The following is a 15484-nucleotide window of genomic DNA, read 5'->3' as shown; positions in this document are numbered from 1 at the left end:
ACTTTGTGCAAGAATTCGCCAGGTATGTATATTAGCCCTCAAGAACTAAGGAATGTAATCAGAAACATTCGTAAGCGCTACGACACATGTATCGAAATACGTGGTGGATTAGTAGAGGGTACTAGAATATGAGTTAGAATTGATTGTTGCACTGAATCGAAACATTTCAATAATCAGTTATTAGCTACGTTTATTAAAATTTTTTGCTTCATTGTTAGTTGAATTGTGTGAATGTAATTCCGTTATTTTCACTAAAAATATTTACACTATTTGTTTTTTTTTTCATCTGGCGGCACTTTATTGTTGAGATCATAAAAAAAATTATATATTGTGACTGTTGGCTGTGTGAATTTTCGAATTTTTGAGTTGTCATAACTTTGTTAATAATGAATATTTTTCATGAAATTTTGGTCACACCCATTTAGAGGCACTCTGAATCCAGGTAGACCTTTTAGTACTTGACATTTCAAAAAAAAATTATTAGAATCGATTTACAACTTCAAATTTTAGGGGGGTGTTTCCATTAAAAATGGGTCACACTGTATATATATATATATACGATGTGTTGTTTTTCCGGGTGTTCATCCGTTGTGTACTATTCGATAGTCGACGTTTCGCCATCATCTCAGATGGCATTATCAAGACGAGTTACTGCTTCGAGAGGTGTAACTGATGTCAGGTTCTTCTTGTGGTGTTTTTATATGGTTTCGCTTGCTTAAGTTGTATGGATTTGTTACCTGTTTTTCTACCTGCGGGTTGTTGATGGCTTTTGGTAGTTATCCTACCTGTTTTTCTACCTGAGGGTTGTTAATGGCTTCTGGCGGTTCTCCTACCTGCGATGGTTCATTATCAATTTGTGGTTGTCTTTGGTGGTTGTTTTTAATTATTGTTTTCCAAATCCTTGGGATGTTTAGTGAGTCATCCCTTTTGTTGATGAGGCCTTGCTTTTCGATTTCGATAGCTTCTCTGATTTGTCGAATTCTTGGGTTTTGCACCTGTGCTATCTGTTTTGTGGACTCAAAATTAATCTTGTGACCTGTTTGTAGATGGTGTTGAAAGAGGGCAGAGGAGGTTTGTTTTGTTCTTATCGAGTTTTTGTGCTCCTGGGTTCTGGCAGATATACGTCTGTTGGTCTTACATGTGATGCTATATACTCCTTGGTTTTCTAGGGAAATTCTCTCTTTCGGTCTGGGCAGCCAACTGGATATCGTTTTGTGCGGTTTGTAGGTTGTCCGAATGTTTTTACGTCTTAGTATTCTCCCGATTTTGTCGGTCACACCTTTGATATAAGGTAGTGTCACAGATTGTCTGTCATGTGGAGAGTCTTCTGTCGATCTAGTGGATGTTTTTTTGGTTCTTCTTTGTCTGTCGATGGCCTTTTGAATGATCTTTGGTCCGTAGCCATTTTGTCGCAGAGCCTTTGTTGTCTCCCCCAATTCTGTTGCCCTGTTTGTTGGTTCTGTTAGGCGGAAACTGCGGGATATTAACGTGTTGGCTACGGATTGTAGCTGGGTAGGGTGGTGGTGTGATGCTGCTTGTAGGTAGCGGTTGGTGTGTGTGGGTTTTCGGTAAACTGTATAACCCAAGTTGCCAGTTGGTTTTCGTGTTATGAGTAGGTCTAGGAAAGGTAGCTGCCTGTTCTCCTCTCTTTCGGTAGTGAACTGGATGCGGGGATGGATGTTGTTCAGGTAGGTCACAAACCGGTCTAGCTCTTGTTTTCCGTGGGGCCAGATGATGAATATGTCGTCTACATATCTTTTCCACAGGGTTGGTTTGAGGCGGGCGTTGTTAAGTGCTTCTTTCTCGAAGTGCATCATGAACACGTTTGCGATCACGGGCGATAGGGAGGAACCCATCGGAGCTCCCTCTACCTGTTTATAGATCTGGTTGTCAAATATGAAATAGGTGTTTTTAAGGCAGTGCCCTGCTAGATCCGTGATATGTTGCGGAAAGTTATGATCAGTTCTAATGGTGGCTAGGGCTTCGTTTATGGGTATACTCGGGTAGAGGGATTTTATGTCTAGGCTGGCAAGGATGTCGGTGTCGTTAAGTTTGATGTTTTTAATGATATCCACCAAGTGCTCTGAGTTTCTCACATAAGACTCTGCCAGCTCCGTCTTTGGTTGCATGATTTTGGATAAGTATTTCTCTAGCTTTTGTGTCGGTTAGTTGATGGCACTCACTATTGGTCTTAGTGGAACGTCCGTCTTGTGAATTTTTGGAAGGCCATACAACTTCGGGCATTTGCTGGACTTTTCCCGAGGTATGGTTTTCTGCTCGATTTCCCGACCTAGCTTGAAAGACTGGATTTTGGCCTTTGTGGTTTTCTCTAAATATGTCGTCGGGTCTCTGGCTGATGGTTTATAAGAACCGTCTTGGAGGATGTTCATCATCTTTTTCTGATAGTCCGTGGTATTCATGACTACTGTCGCATTGCCTTTGTCTGCCGGTGTTATTATGATGTTCTTGTTATTTTTCAAGTTCTGAAGGGCATCTCTTTCTTTCCTTGGTAAGTTGGATTTGGGTGGTTTTTGTGTTTTTAGGACATGTGCAACTTCATGTCGTATATCCTCTGTGGTCTCTGGTGGCATGTCTTGTAAGGTGGCTTCCAAACTGGAGATTATTTCCTCATTTGGGACTGTTTTTGGTGTGATGGCAAAATTGAAACCTCTACTGAGTATGTGTATTTCGTCGTCGGTGAGAGTGTGATCCGAAATATTATACACTACCGTTTTGGTTTCGGAAGTCGTATGGGACTTGGTGGTGTGTCCGAGATGCTCAAACGTTTTCTTAAGTTTTTCTGTTTTCATTTGTGTGTTTGTCTCTGTTCTCCAGGCGGTGATTTTGTCAATTTCGGTCCAGATGTAAGGGTACAGGGTCTGGCTCAGTTGTATATGTAGTTGATATGTTTCCTTCTCTGTAGCTGCTAAAATTTTGCGCTTCTCTCTTATGTGTTCTCTTAGAAGTGACAAGCTTGCCTTTTTCAGGATCTCGCTACTTCTTCTTGTTTTCAGGTGGTAGGATAGTCTCGTGCATGTTGGTGTTATATGGTTGTCTCTGCATCGTATCAAAAAGATGATGTCGCAAGCGAGTGTTGATGTTTTTCATCGGAGCTTTTCAAAATGTTTGAAATTTCTCAATGTCTCCTCCCCGTAGAGGTGTGAAATATTACAATGTAGGTTTTCACGGATGGTAGAATATGATGTGTTGTTTTTCCGGGTGTTCATCCGTTGTGTACTATTCGATAGTCGACGTTTCGCCATCATCTCAGATGGCATTATCAAGACGAGTTACTGCTTACTTACGCAAGCGACACCATATAAAAATACCACAAGAAGAACCTGACATCAGTTACACCTCTCGAAGCGAAGCAGTAACTCGTCTTGATAATGCCATCTGAGATGATGGCGAAACGTCGACTATCGAATAGTACACAACGGATGAACACCCGGAAAAACAACACATCATATTCTACCATCCGTGAAAACCTACATTGTAATATATATATACATGTATATATATATATATATATATATATATATATATATATATATATATATATATAAAGTAAATAATCTTAGCGACTAGAGAAATGTATGGTGAAATGGATTAACAGGGTCTCAGTCAAAAAATCAAAAATCAAACTCTTCTTTACTTTGCCAAGCTTTCTCTTCTAATGGGAAGCTTCTTCAGGGCCTATAATTTGATGATTTGTGAATATTTTTGCCTTAGAATAACATTACAAATCATACTTACAGTAGAAATGAGTGAAAAACAATAAATTGAAGATATAAATGGACGTAAAAGTTGTAAGGTATACGATTTTTTTTGTGGGTTTCACAAATGTCATACCTCCACATAAATGTCATTTTTCAATGGGTATGATCATTTTTTACTGTAAAGAAAGAGTTATTGATTGATACATCTTTCATTATTATTATTATGTTTTTGATGTAGTTCTAGTAAATTACTATATCTACTGCTGAGATTATCAATGTCAGTTTTCTTTTTCATACAATCAGAAGACTGATTAATTTTCACCATTTCAAGAAAAAGGCGTTTGGAAATATTTTTTTCTGTATGTTGAACTTTGATATCAGAGTAATTTGGTTTATGACCTGTTTCTATAGAGTGTTGTGCTAATGCACATGATTTTTTATTGAGCTTTATATCACTTTTATGTGAAGTTACTCTATCATTAAGAATTCTAGATGTTGTTCCAATATAATTCAAGTTACAATTGTTACAAGGAATGTTATAAATCACATTTGATTTTTTTGTTGTATCAGTTTTATGTTTCAATTTAGTATTCAAATTATTTTTCTTGAAATGGTGGAAATTAATAAGTCTTTTGATTATATGAATAAGAAAACTGACATTGATAATCTCAGCAGTATATATAGTAATTTACTAGAACTACATCAAAAACATAATAATAATGAAAGATGTATCAATCAATAACTCTTTCTTTACAGTAAAAAATTATCAAATCATCATACCCATTGAAAAATGACATTTATGTGAAGGTATGACATTTGTCAAACCCACAAAAAAATTGTATACATGTTAACTCTTACGTCAATTTATATCTTCAATTTATTGTTTTTCACTAATTTTTAGTGTGAGTATGATGTGTATGATATATATATATATATATATATATATATATATATATATATATATATATATATATATATATATATATATCCACACGAGTAATTAGACATAATATTCATAAACAAATATATTCCAAAAACAATACACACTGAGAGGTTTAACTAGAAACACTACCAATATTCCTGAATATGTTCATGTCACAAATATTAGAAATGTATTTAAATTTGGAAGTTCCTACTCTCAAAAAAATGTATAATGATATAACAATTCTGTGAATGCATTAGCATTGATTGAAAAATAATAAATATATCATGTTTTACATGAAAGCGAGATATAGGTTTCTTACTTCAAAAACTAAATCCACAAAAGAAGTATTTTAAATAAAGGGTATGATGAGTTCTTCAATGAGTTTCACTTACTTAAAGTTATCCAAACTTTGCTCATCAGAAGAGTTTTCCTATTTTTGTCTAACAATGCATCAGTCAGTCTTTCATTATTGATACCTGGAATGCATTATTGCTATTTGGAGGTGGCAAAACAAAATTGGAATAAAAATCAAATAGATATGTTTCTCATAGGTTTCCATGAACATTTACATCTTTTTATGACCTGGAGAGCAACTTGCATTCCCGTTGTTGAAAAGTACTCATTACTTTTTCAGTTTCTTGGCCAGGTACCACTCCTTTTACTTTTGACCATATTGAAACTGTCTTGACAAAAAAATTATAAAAATTATGAAAACAAATTATACAAAAGAATGTGTCATTCACTTACTTTTCTCTACTGAAGATACACAACTGAAATCACGCTAGTTTAAACATGTACTTAGTCAAACCAACAAATCCCACACACCAACTCTCCTCGGACCTAAAATGAGGTATTGTAGGTTAAGCACCATGACTTATTGTCGATTTCAAAGCAAAGCTGTCAAGCGTTAAGGGGCAGTCGCTTTCACAGAGCTTTGATTGTCGCGCGCTACACTTCAATTGACCAATGAGAAATGTTTACTCCAATACTTCACTTCCCCATTCCTCTGTGCCAGGATTTGTCGCTTTGTAATTGAATAATTTCGAATACAAAAATAAAAATAGGGTGAGAACAAACCGATTTATTAGTGCAATTGATTCATTTATTGGACCATTCGAATTTTTTTGTCGTTTCCAATCAGATTCTTCGCGATGAGTTCAAAAACTGGTTAACACTATAAGGGTTATTCATTCGATTGAAATCTTCAAATATTTTTGTTTTTAATAATATCTAATTATTTGAATACGTTATCATAAGATAATTCAAAATTCCAGGAATATACCGTATAGAATATTCCGAAATATACCCTATGGTATATTCTAAAAATATACCATATGATATATCCAATCGACAATATTCTTAGAATATTCACGGGAGAATAATCCATTTATAGACATTCTATGCACATTCTTTTGGGTATAATCCTGCCATATTCATTCAAGCATATTCTATAAATATTCTAAAGGCATGTATATATTCCAAGAATATTCTATGAATATTTGGAATATATACGTCCATTTTATGATATAGAGGGAATATTCCATGAATATTTGGTGATGTTTGGGTAGTAATGACATCGAAACCAAATTCCAATCATGTTAATGGAAGAGCCCAGGAGATCCAAGACCAAAATAAGCACGCCAAGTTCAATCAAATGACACGGTTTTGTTCACTGTTTTTTTTCGATAACTATCGCGAAGTGTATCGGGAGTTATTGCCACATGGTCGTATTGTCAATAAGAACTATTATGTTGAAGTAATGCGCCGTTTGCGAGAAGCATTACGAAGAAAACCTCCGGTATTGTGAAACAACACGTGACTTTGCATCACGTCAATGCATCACCTCATTGCTTGTTCTAATTTTTTTTGCCGAAAACAACACCGTGATCATGCCTCAGCCACTGTTTTCACCAGATGGGGCTCCCTGCGACTATTTTCTGTTGCCGAAATTGCAGAAACCCATGGAAGCACGTGGTTTTGCGACAATTGAGGAGAATACATTCGAATCGTTGAGAGAGCTCAAAGACAAACCAAAAGGTGCATATCGGAACTACTTCTTTGGCTGGAAAAAACGCTGGTATAAGTGTTTTATATCTGAGGACTAATTTGAAGGGGACAAAATAGAAATTGATGAACATCAGAATATTGATGATGGTACTAAGATATGATACTATAAAATGGGTTGAACTATATTTTAGAATCTGTTCCCTTATCAGAATAATTTTAAAATCCCAACCTTCAATAATTGTTTTATTTACTAACCAATATTTATGATTGGCTGAAGAGTCATAAAATTACATTTGAAGTCATGTTAGGGTGACGAATAGAATGCGAGAATGGTTATAAGAGTCGTGTTGTCAATGTTCAGTTCTGGAACTTGTAAAGCGAAACACGTGTTGCATTTTTTGTAAAACTGCATAGTGAAAATCTCGCAATAAATTATTTCTTTAATATTGCACATTTGTTTATCTCTAGATAAGAAGCGCGTTTTCCACATTAGCACCCAATGTTGATGGCATCTCGTGTGTTTGTTAAGTAACGCAAGACATTTCTTGAGATATTGCATTGAGTAATTGAATTTGAATTGATGGCATTGAATAACGCACCTGCGAACAACGGTACCTTCTGCTAATCAGACTGAAAATTAGCACTGTGTGGAAACTTTTGATTAGAAGTCTAAACGTGTGAGTAACACGATTTTTGCATGTTATTAACATTTTACTTCATTTTGTTGAATTTTATGTCATTCAACCCATATTATTTATTCAATTTTATATCTAGTCGTGACACAATTTATTTCATTCACACATTGGAGTACATTTTTATATATATATATATATATATATATATATATATATATATATATATATATATATATATATATATATATATGTATCGTTTATTTAGCACAAGCTAATGCAGTTACAATATTAGTCTTAATCTAATTTAAAAATTTAAATGCCACAATTAAAATTTAAAATTTAAAATCATGTACATTGAAACATATAAATAAAAACAGCACAATAAATAAAATAAAATGAAGAAAAAAAACTGTATTAGCAGGTTCCTATACTAAACACTTTGTAGGTCTAAAAGGTGCACTTTTAATTTTCTTTTAAATATATTTAGAGAGGTAGCATTCTTAATATCCTCCGGTAGTTCGTTGAATGCTTGAACTCCTTTAATGAAAACTGTATTATTTGAATTGACATTACTAGTCTGACGTATATGAAAGTTATTGCGATTTCTTGTATTGTATTCATGATATTCAAAGTTATACTTTAATTTGTCACATAGATATACAAGAACATCACCAGTTTTAATTTTAAAAATAAATATTAATGCTAAATAACGAAAGTAATTTTTTACTGATAACCATTTTAATGTATTCAACATTAATGTTATATGTGTTCTTCTATCACAAGATAATATTATTCTCATTCCTCTATTTTGAAGTTTCTGAAGTCTTCCAATTTCATTTTGGTTTAGTAAGTACAAGATGGTTCCACAATAAGTGAAATGAGGTAAAATCAAGCTATTATACAAAAGTAAAAGCGACCATTGGTTTAAGTGCTTAGATTGCCTACTTATGTAATTAATTTTGAATGCTATTGTTTTAATAATATATAAAGCATGTTCCTTAAAAAATATTCTATTATCTACAATTACACCCAAATATTTAATTTTTCTTACTAACTCAATTTTATTATTTGATATTTTAATATTGTAATTATATTTTTTGAAGTCATGGTACTGCTTCTCATTTCCTATAATCATGAATTTTGTTTTATTTTTATTAATTTTTAACGAGTTGAAGCAGCACCAGTTATATACAGATTTTAGTGTCTCATTTATTACATTAATTATATCAAGCAGATCATTTGATGCATAATATATTAAAGTATCATCTGCAAACAGATGAACAAAGCATCTATCAATTATAAATGAAATATCATCGATATACAATAAAAATAGAAGAGGACCTAACACGCTACCTTGCGGTACACCACACTCGTTTATAATTTCTGAAGATAAAATGTTATTTAATTTTAATTTCTGTTTTCTATTATCTAAATATTCCATCATCCATTTTAAAACATCATCAATAATACCAAAGCTTTCTAGTTTTCTAATATTGTATGTTCATTTTCTAATATTTTCTAATATTGTATGTTCATTTCTTATTTCTTCCTATAATTTTCCAGATATTATTCTCACTTTTATCTCACTCATCTGAGCTCTCTTTCTCGTTTATTCGAATATTTTTCAATGAAATTCTATGATCGTACATCAGGTAATAAGTCTCCATTGAAGGAGACTTCTTACCTGAGGACTAACTTGGTCTTACCTTTCAACGTGTGATTCCCTACACTGGCAAGTGAAAATCGATCGTTCAAACTGCGGCTTGAACGACCGACTGGCATAGCGGTCGATTGACTGAGTGGAGCAAAGCACCCACGTCAACCCGACCGGCTACCGTAGGACATGTTTCTAAAGAGGAGTAGAAGAAAAATGATACTGACAAAGAAAATAAGTAGATGCAAATTTATTTAATTGGTAATCAGTTCCTAATTCTCACAGCCATCCTTTACTCCCGTATGATTGTATTGTGAACCAAATTTTTTCTTTAGCTTTGGAATGAATGTTTTTTCTCATTTCGTCTCTGACTAAGTTACTAGTCATATCTGGTGGTTCTCCGTTTTGGGGTGGAGGCGTGAGAGCCTTATTCTTCTCACCAAAAATAACCATACAAAGGAACATCAAAATGTGTCCCAGCGAACCTTTAGCTTCGAGAGCCAACTCCTCTTTGAATTTAGGTAATTGAAAAGGTGTCGTGTCGCATCCAAGCTCAGTCAAGTTTTTGATAAATTCCGAATGATAGTGATTTATTAAAGTATCCAGGTCCGTCTTTAGGACATCCAGCCGCACGCTGGTGAATAAAAAGAACAGAAGATCCGAAGCAGGGGACCCGTAAGTGTATATCTGGAAATCGACAAATTTATTCGCTACTGGTGTGCCATTTTTCATTTTGATCATGGCATTGTTCACCCACAGGTCAGCATGTGAAAAGGTAGCGAAAGGTTCTCGGACTTCAGGCTGCAACTGTATTGGGGCTTTCAATATCTCCTTTACTTTTGGTATGAAAGAACTGCATTTGTCAGATTCCCAAAGTATTTCTTGGATGAAAAGTGAAAAAAATTCGGCGTGCTTATCTTTTTCTGACTCTTCGAGATGAAGCGTATTCACACAGTAACGTTTAACTTTATTTTCAAACATCTCCGGATCTTTCAGCTTCATGGCCAGTGGAACTGCATGTAAACTGGCTAAGTCCCGTAGAAGTAGTTCAGCTGATTCGAAATCATACCCGACGTGGCGATCCACATTCATGAATCCTAGAAAAAATGTTCGAACAAGTAAAAACTTTTATTGTACTACTAGCACATTGTAACATTATACATCTTTGACAGCAAATTATTTTCGATGTGTTCTATCAATCATAGATGATCTATAATATTACTAGAGGTTGAAACTATTCCTAAAGGCAGCATAGCTAATCTGTTTGTGAGCAGATTTGAAATGTAAATAATAAAGTAGTTGAATAAGTATTCATGGACTTGGATTCAGACGAAGCGATAGAAAGATCTCACACTACAATTTATTTTTTTACGAAATCCCGAGAAAATAGTGGGAATGAAAGAATAAATCATAGCATTTTTATTATTTGAAAGAATGATGTTTCTACGGTTTCATAGATCCGATAATTTGATGAGGTATTTGACACACACTCACAAATGGGAGTGAGAGCATTTACTTGATATAAAATGATTACCAATTTCCACATCAGAGGACTGATTCAACAGAAGGGAATAATTCAATTTGGTCATTCAGGGAATTCTTCGGATTCTTGATTCTATCAATTTCCCAACATTTCAGAAGTTCAAAGAGAAAGGTTTAAAACTCAATCTTTTGGAATGCTTGAAAACGTATAGATTTAAGACTTCGAATAATTTACCGAATGACCAAATATAATTGAATTCTTCTCCCGAGAAAGCTATATTATAGCGAAATATGTGTTGCGGTTTTGCAAACTGCACTATTTTGGAAATTTCACAATAGAATGTTATTTGGATACATTACGAATTTTCATCAATTGTTGGCTTATTCCATTACGTATCATTTGAATTACTGTCATTATCTCACAAGAGGATTCTTTGAACAAACTTGTGAATATCTCTAAAAAGCATTGCTTGAACATAAATTTCAACAAATCATCTTTTACGATGTTTGGAAATTCTAAAGATGGGTCGATAAAATTGAAAATATCGACGAAATTAAAACCAATAATCTACAAGAACAATTCGTTCGGGCCAGTATCTACTCACCTACACTGTAGGTTAATGGACTGACACCTACCGGAAAACAACTACTACCCTGGCTAATACCACGAAGGGCGTTGGTTACATCTGTCCGAAGTCAGTGCAGGAATCTTCACAGAAGTATTTCCTGCATATGCTGTTGACGACACAACTGTCGAAATTGATTTGGCCTCTCGTCAGTGCAAAGTGATGGCCATCATCAACATAGAGTCGATGATATTTATTAATTAAAAATCGAATTCCTTTCAGAGTAGATAATCGAATTTACAGCTAGCCTTCAAGTATGCCCACTGCTTATATGTGACAAGTTTTTTTTCCTTATACGATGAATTGGGCAACTTTGGATATGCAGTTGGTTATTACCCCGTTTACTAGATGGAGCGATGACAAATGTGTTGTTTGTCGTTCACTTCAGCCTGGTTCGAGAAATGATACTCTTTAAGGAATTCGATTTCTAATCATGGAATATATCGACTCTATGTTGATGACTGCCACTATCTGGCAGTGACGAGAGGCCAAATAGCCGGAAACTGGTCTGCAAGTGTGTCCGTTTCAGTAATTGAAAATCAGTTCCGGCAGTTGTATCGCTAACACACAGGGAATACTTCTGTGAGATTTCTGGACAGACACCTGTCGGATATAATCCAACGCCCTTCGTGGTGTTAGCCAGGGGAGTAGATGTTTTCTGATAGGTGCCAGTTCATTAAACTACAGTGCAGGTGTAGATCCTGTAGTAGAGACTGGCCAGTCTTCAAGTATGCCCACTGACTATTTGTGAAAATATGAAATTAAATGTTTGGGACTTGATACTAACTGGAAATTACTCTCCAATCACATGAAAATTCAATAATGTGAAGGGCCTATGGATTGACGAAAAAATTCAATTCGAACATGCAACTACTGCAATATCACTCATGGCCATTGTCTCGATCAAATATCGTCATTAAGAATACAAACAGATCAGAAATATACAATATTGATTTTTGGCTTAAAATTCAGAGATCATGTATCTCCGTTCTTATATCACAGATTGGCTGGCTGAAAATGTTCAACAGAAGCATCTGGCTAACTTCGTTCATAACCTCAGATTGAATCAACAACCTCAATATCTTCTGAAGATGTTGACAATTAGACACGTTGCACATGATACAGGTCTCAGAAATCAAAATGAATATTCTATCCTACAGAATATAGTCCAGTCAAACTGAACTCCAACCGAAAAAACTATTTTCTTCTTAGAACCAGGAAAAAAATCAATCGGAAGTATATTCATCAAAAAGTTTATCTACTTTGGCAAAGTGTTGAAATCAAGTACTATTGTTACACGAAATAACTGGCTGTGATACGATATCTGCATTTTACAGGAGGGGTCAAATAACAGTTTTCAGAATGTTTGAGAAACAAAATTCAGTTCAATGTGCTGAAGTTTTAAAGAAAAAAGTAATTCAACTCGACAAGAAATAGTCACTAACAGCATTGGCTTTCTTCTTTCTATGTACTGAGCTCCTAAAAAAACTACTTGCTTAGATAAGTATAGATATGCACGTTTCTTTAAAAATACCAGAAGTAAAAAACAAGTACAATTACTTTGTCTTTCTCCAAACTCAGTTGCTGCTCATCAACATGTTTTTCAGGTTTATTACTCAGTTCAAGCGTGGCTTGGTTATTGGCTAGACCCTACAGACTGGGGCTGGAAGTTGGCCAACAATTCATTGGAACCAGTCCAAACCTTGCTTCCACCTGCGCCGGAAAAACTGTTGAACACAATTTTTTGCAAATGCAAAAAGGGGTGCAGTGATAAATGTGGTTGCAAAAAAACCGAACTGTTTTGTTCTCTGGCATGTGTACTTTGTCAAGGCCGGTCGTGCTCTAATATTGAATCACCAACAGAAGAGGACCCGTTTGATTCCAACGAGGCAACATGCGATACATCGCTATTAACGCAGTTTACATGTACTCAGGATGAAGATGAAGAAGAACAAGAAGAAGAAGAACAAGAAGAAGAACAAGACGAACAAGAACAAGAAGATCAAGAAGAAGAAAAAGAAGAAGAATTTGAAAGTTACGATTTGGCCAATTGAATTTCACTACTTTTTTTCGACTTAAATTGCTTTTATCTTTTCAATCTCTGCTAATATCCATTATTTTGCAATAGTTTCAAACTAAACAGGATCACAACTGACCCGTGGTATAGGCTACTGAGAAACCTCGTTGAAAAAATGCGCCAAGTACAGTATCTCATAGGTGGCGTGGGAACGTATGCGCATATTATGACGATTACAACTTTTACAACTTTTTGAATCGTTATATCTTAAAAACGGTGGCTCGTAGGAAAAACATTTTGAAATATTTTTTATGATCTACAATTTTTGTCTGAAGTATTTTTATGGTAAACTCACAGTTTTGCCGAAAATCGTGAAAAACTAATTTTTTTGACTTTTGACATTGAATGAAATTTTTTCCATGCAAGGGAAAGATGGGGAACTCTCAAATTTAATTTTCAATTATATTTCAAACAATTATACTGATTTTCAGCTTGGTGGGAATTTAGGTAGCTTCGAATGTCTAAATTGACCGGACTAATAAAACCAAACAGTTTCAGCAATCCTTATCTCATCAGGCTGTTACTATCTATATTCATATAATAATATCGAAAAAAATATGAAAGAGCTTTCATTATTATCTTTCAGATATAGATTTAAAAAAATATGCCTGAATACACAATGATCTTGAATTCGAGTTACCAAAAAAAGTGCTTTAGGATATTTCCCGTTTCATTTTTTTCAACAGATATCTGAAAATCTATTTATATATTTCTAATTCTGTATTCTTGGTTGAGTGGTTATTATAAGATGGCTTTGTTGAACATTTTTGGAGGAATCCTTCAAAAGGACATAAAGGATATTTATATCTTTTCAATTATGAATATTATAACAAAAAGGTATTTGGAAAAATTGTGGGCGATATGATTATCAAAAGAGAAGCTTGTTATATTTGCGAGGTACACGACGATAACGCATTTTATTGAACAAATGAACGAATGGCTGACCTTTTCAAAGCCTCAATTCACTTCAGTATTATATATTGGATGATAATGCATTCAATCTGAATCGAAAAGAAAAGGGGAAGGTGCCCGCAATTCATAATTTCGAAAGAAAACATAGGTCATCACTGGAAAATGATGGTAATAATCATCTATCGAAAAGTTGATCAGTAACTCGATTTCAGACATGATATTTTCAGATGAAACTTTGACATTAAACAGAAACCAATTACATTCTGTAAAGCAATAACTATCAACTTCTCAAAAAAAACAAGAAGGAAATGATGTGGAAATAAATCTCTCAAGTTATAAATTTCATAATGGTAAAAGATTCTCACCTGAAATATGTAAATTTTCTAACATGATAACCGCTTTCTTATCAACAACTTCACTGTTTTCATCCAAATTTATTCTAGCTCCATAACATTTTGCAAAACAATCAAGAACATTCTTGACTCCATTTTCACGCTGAAAGTTCTGAAGAGCCGGTACAACTTTGTCGTAGAAGTTTATTTCACCTTTGAATGTCTGTTGAATATTGAACATTTTTTGGGCGAATTCATTTGGAGGTATTTTCTTAGCCACTGCATAATGAATTTCTTCTGTTCCTTTTTCTTCATGACGCGTAACAAATTCTAGTTTAAGAAGTTCTCCCCCATAATTTTCTCCTGGAGCTACCAAATTCTCGATCTTTACATCCACGATGGACTTATTTTCTCCTATATGTTTCTTCAACAAATCTTCAATTTGCTCTATTTCAGACATTGTTCTCACACTCACTCACGTAATACTGTAGAGAAAATTACATTGAACTTAAAATTTTATAATCATTTACACAACAGATATTTCAAAGCAAATCTTATCATACAATAAACCTTGTGATTTATATGTAAATGAATATCACTGATAATAATTGTACTACCTATGACTAGCATGAGTCAAAAAATTGAGGCGATCTCTCATTTATTAGTTTGACTATAAATAAATCAAAAAAGTAATAATAATATCTATATCTGTTGGCCTATTATTATCACCTTATACACTCCCACAGTGTTTCCTTATTACCTCTTTCTGATATTTATTTTTATGATGATCGAATGAAATTTGCTAACGGCAGTCAATATATTGGGAGAGCAGTGGTCGTGGCTTTTTTATTTTGTGGAACAACCTTTTTTTTGGGATAGGGCGCCACTTGATTTGATTTTGCTAAAATCAAGAAATAAAAATATGAATACCTACGTCAGAAAATTATTTAATAGTTGCTGCAGCCTAAAACTCCAAAAATATGGTAGACAAAAAAGCGGTTATTGTTTTCATTAAAAAAAGTATGTGATCCGGTAACACAACAAATGAAATAATACGACGCGGCTGCAGCTGTAGTAGAATCTTACAAAACAACGTTATAAAGTAAATTCATATG

At 34.2% G+C, this 15484-nt stretch overlaps 1 protein-coding gene across 1 annotated transcript; it reads right to left on the bottom strand.

The window, feature by feature from the left end:
• Positions 1 to 9175: 9175 nt before the first annotated feature.
• LOC111516252 (uncharacterized) lies at positions 9176 to 14886 on the bottom strand. The gene is made up of 2 exons (XM_023172429.2): positions 14403 to 14886; positions 9176 to 10037 (listed from the first exon to the last, which is right to left on the bottom strand). The coding sequence occupies exons 1-2, from the start codon at positions 14827 to 14829 to the stop codon at positions 9220 to 9222; spliced, it is 1245 nt and encodes a 414-aa protein (XP_023028197.2). The 5' UTR covers positions 14830 to 14886; the 3' UTR covers positions 9176 to 9219.
• Positions 14887 to 15484: the final 598 nt, after the last annotated feature.

The sequence above is a fragment of the Leptinotarsa decemlineata genome, unplaced genomic scaffold (genome assembly GCF_025532065.1).
Source record: "Leptinotarsa decemlineata unplaced genomic scaffold, Ldec_3_MD MMD2_P_RNA_scaffold_11, whole genome shotgun sequence".
Taxonomy (NCBI): Eukaryota; Metazoa; Arthropoda; class Insecta; order Coleoptera; family Chrysomelidae; genus Leptinotarsa; species Leptinotarsa decemlineata.
Note: the sequence above shows the minus strand (reverse complement) of the source record. Positions and strands in the feature narration are given on the sequence as shown.

Bases quoted from the DNA above. Each gene is read 5' to 3' on its own strand.
- LOC111516252 (XM_023172429.2), bottom strand. From the start codon at position 14,829: ATGTCTGAAATAGAGCAAATTGAAGATTTGTTGAAGAAACATATAGGA. The intron at 10,038-14,402 runs GTGAGAATCTTT...CATTTTTTCTAG, and splicing joins AGAAAATTTACATATTTCAG to GATTCATGAATGTGGATCGC.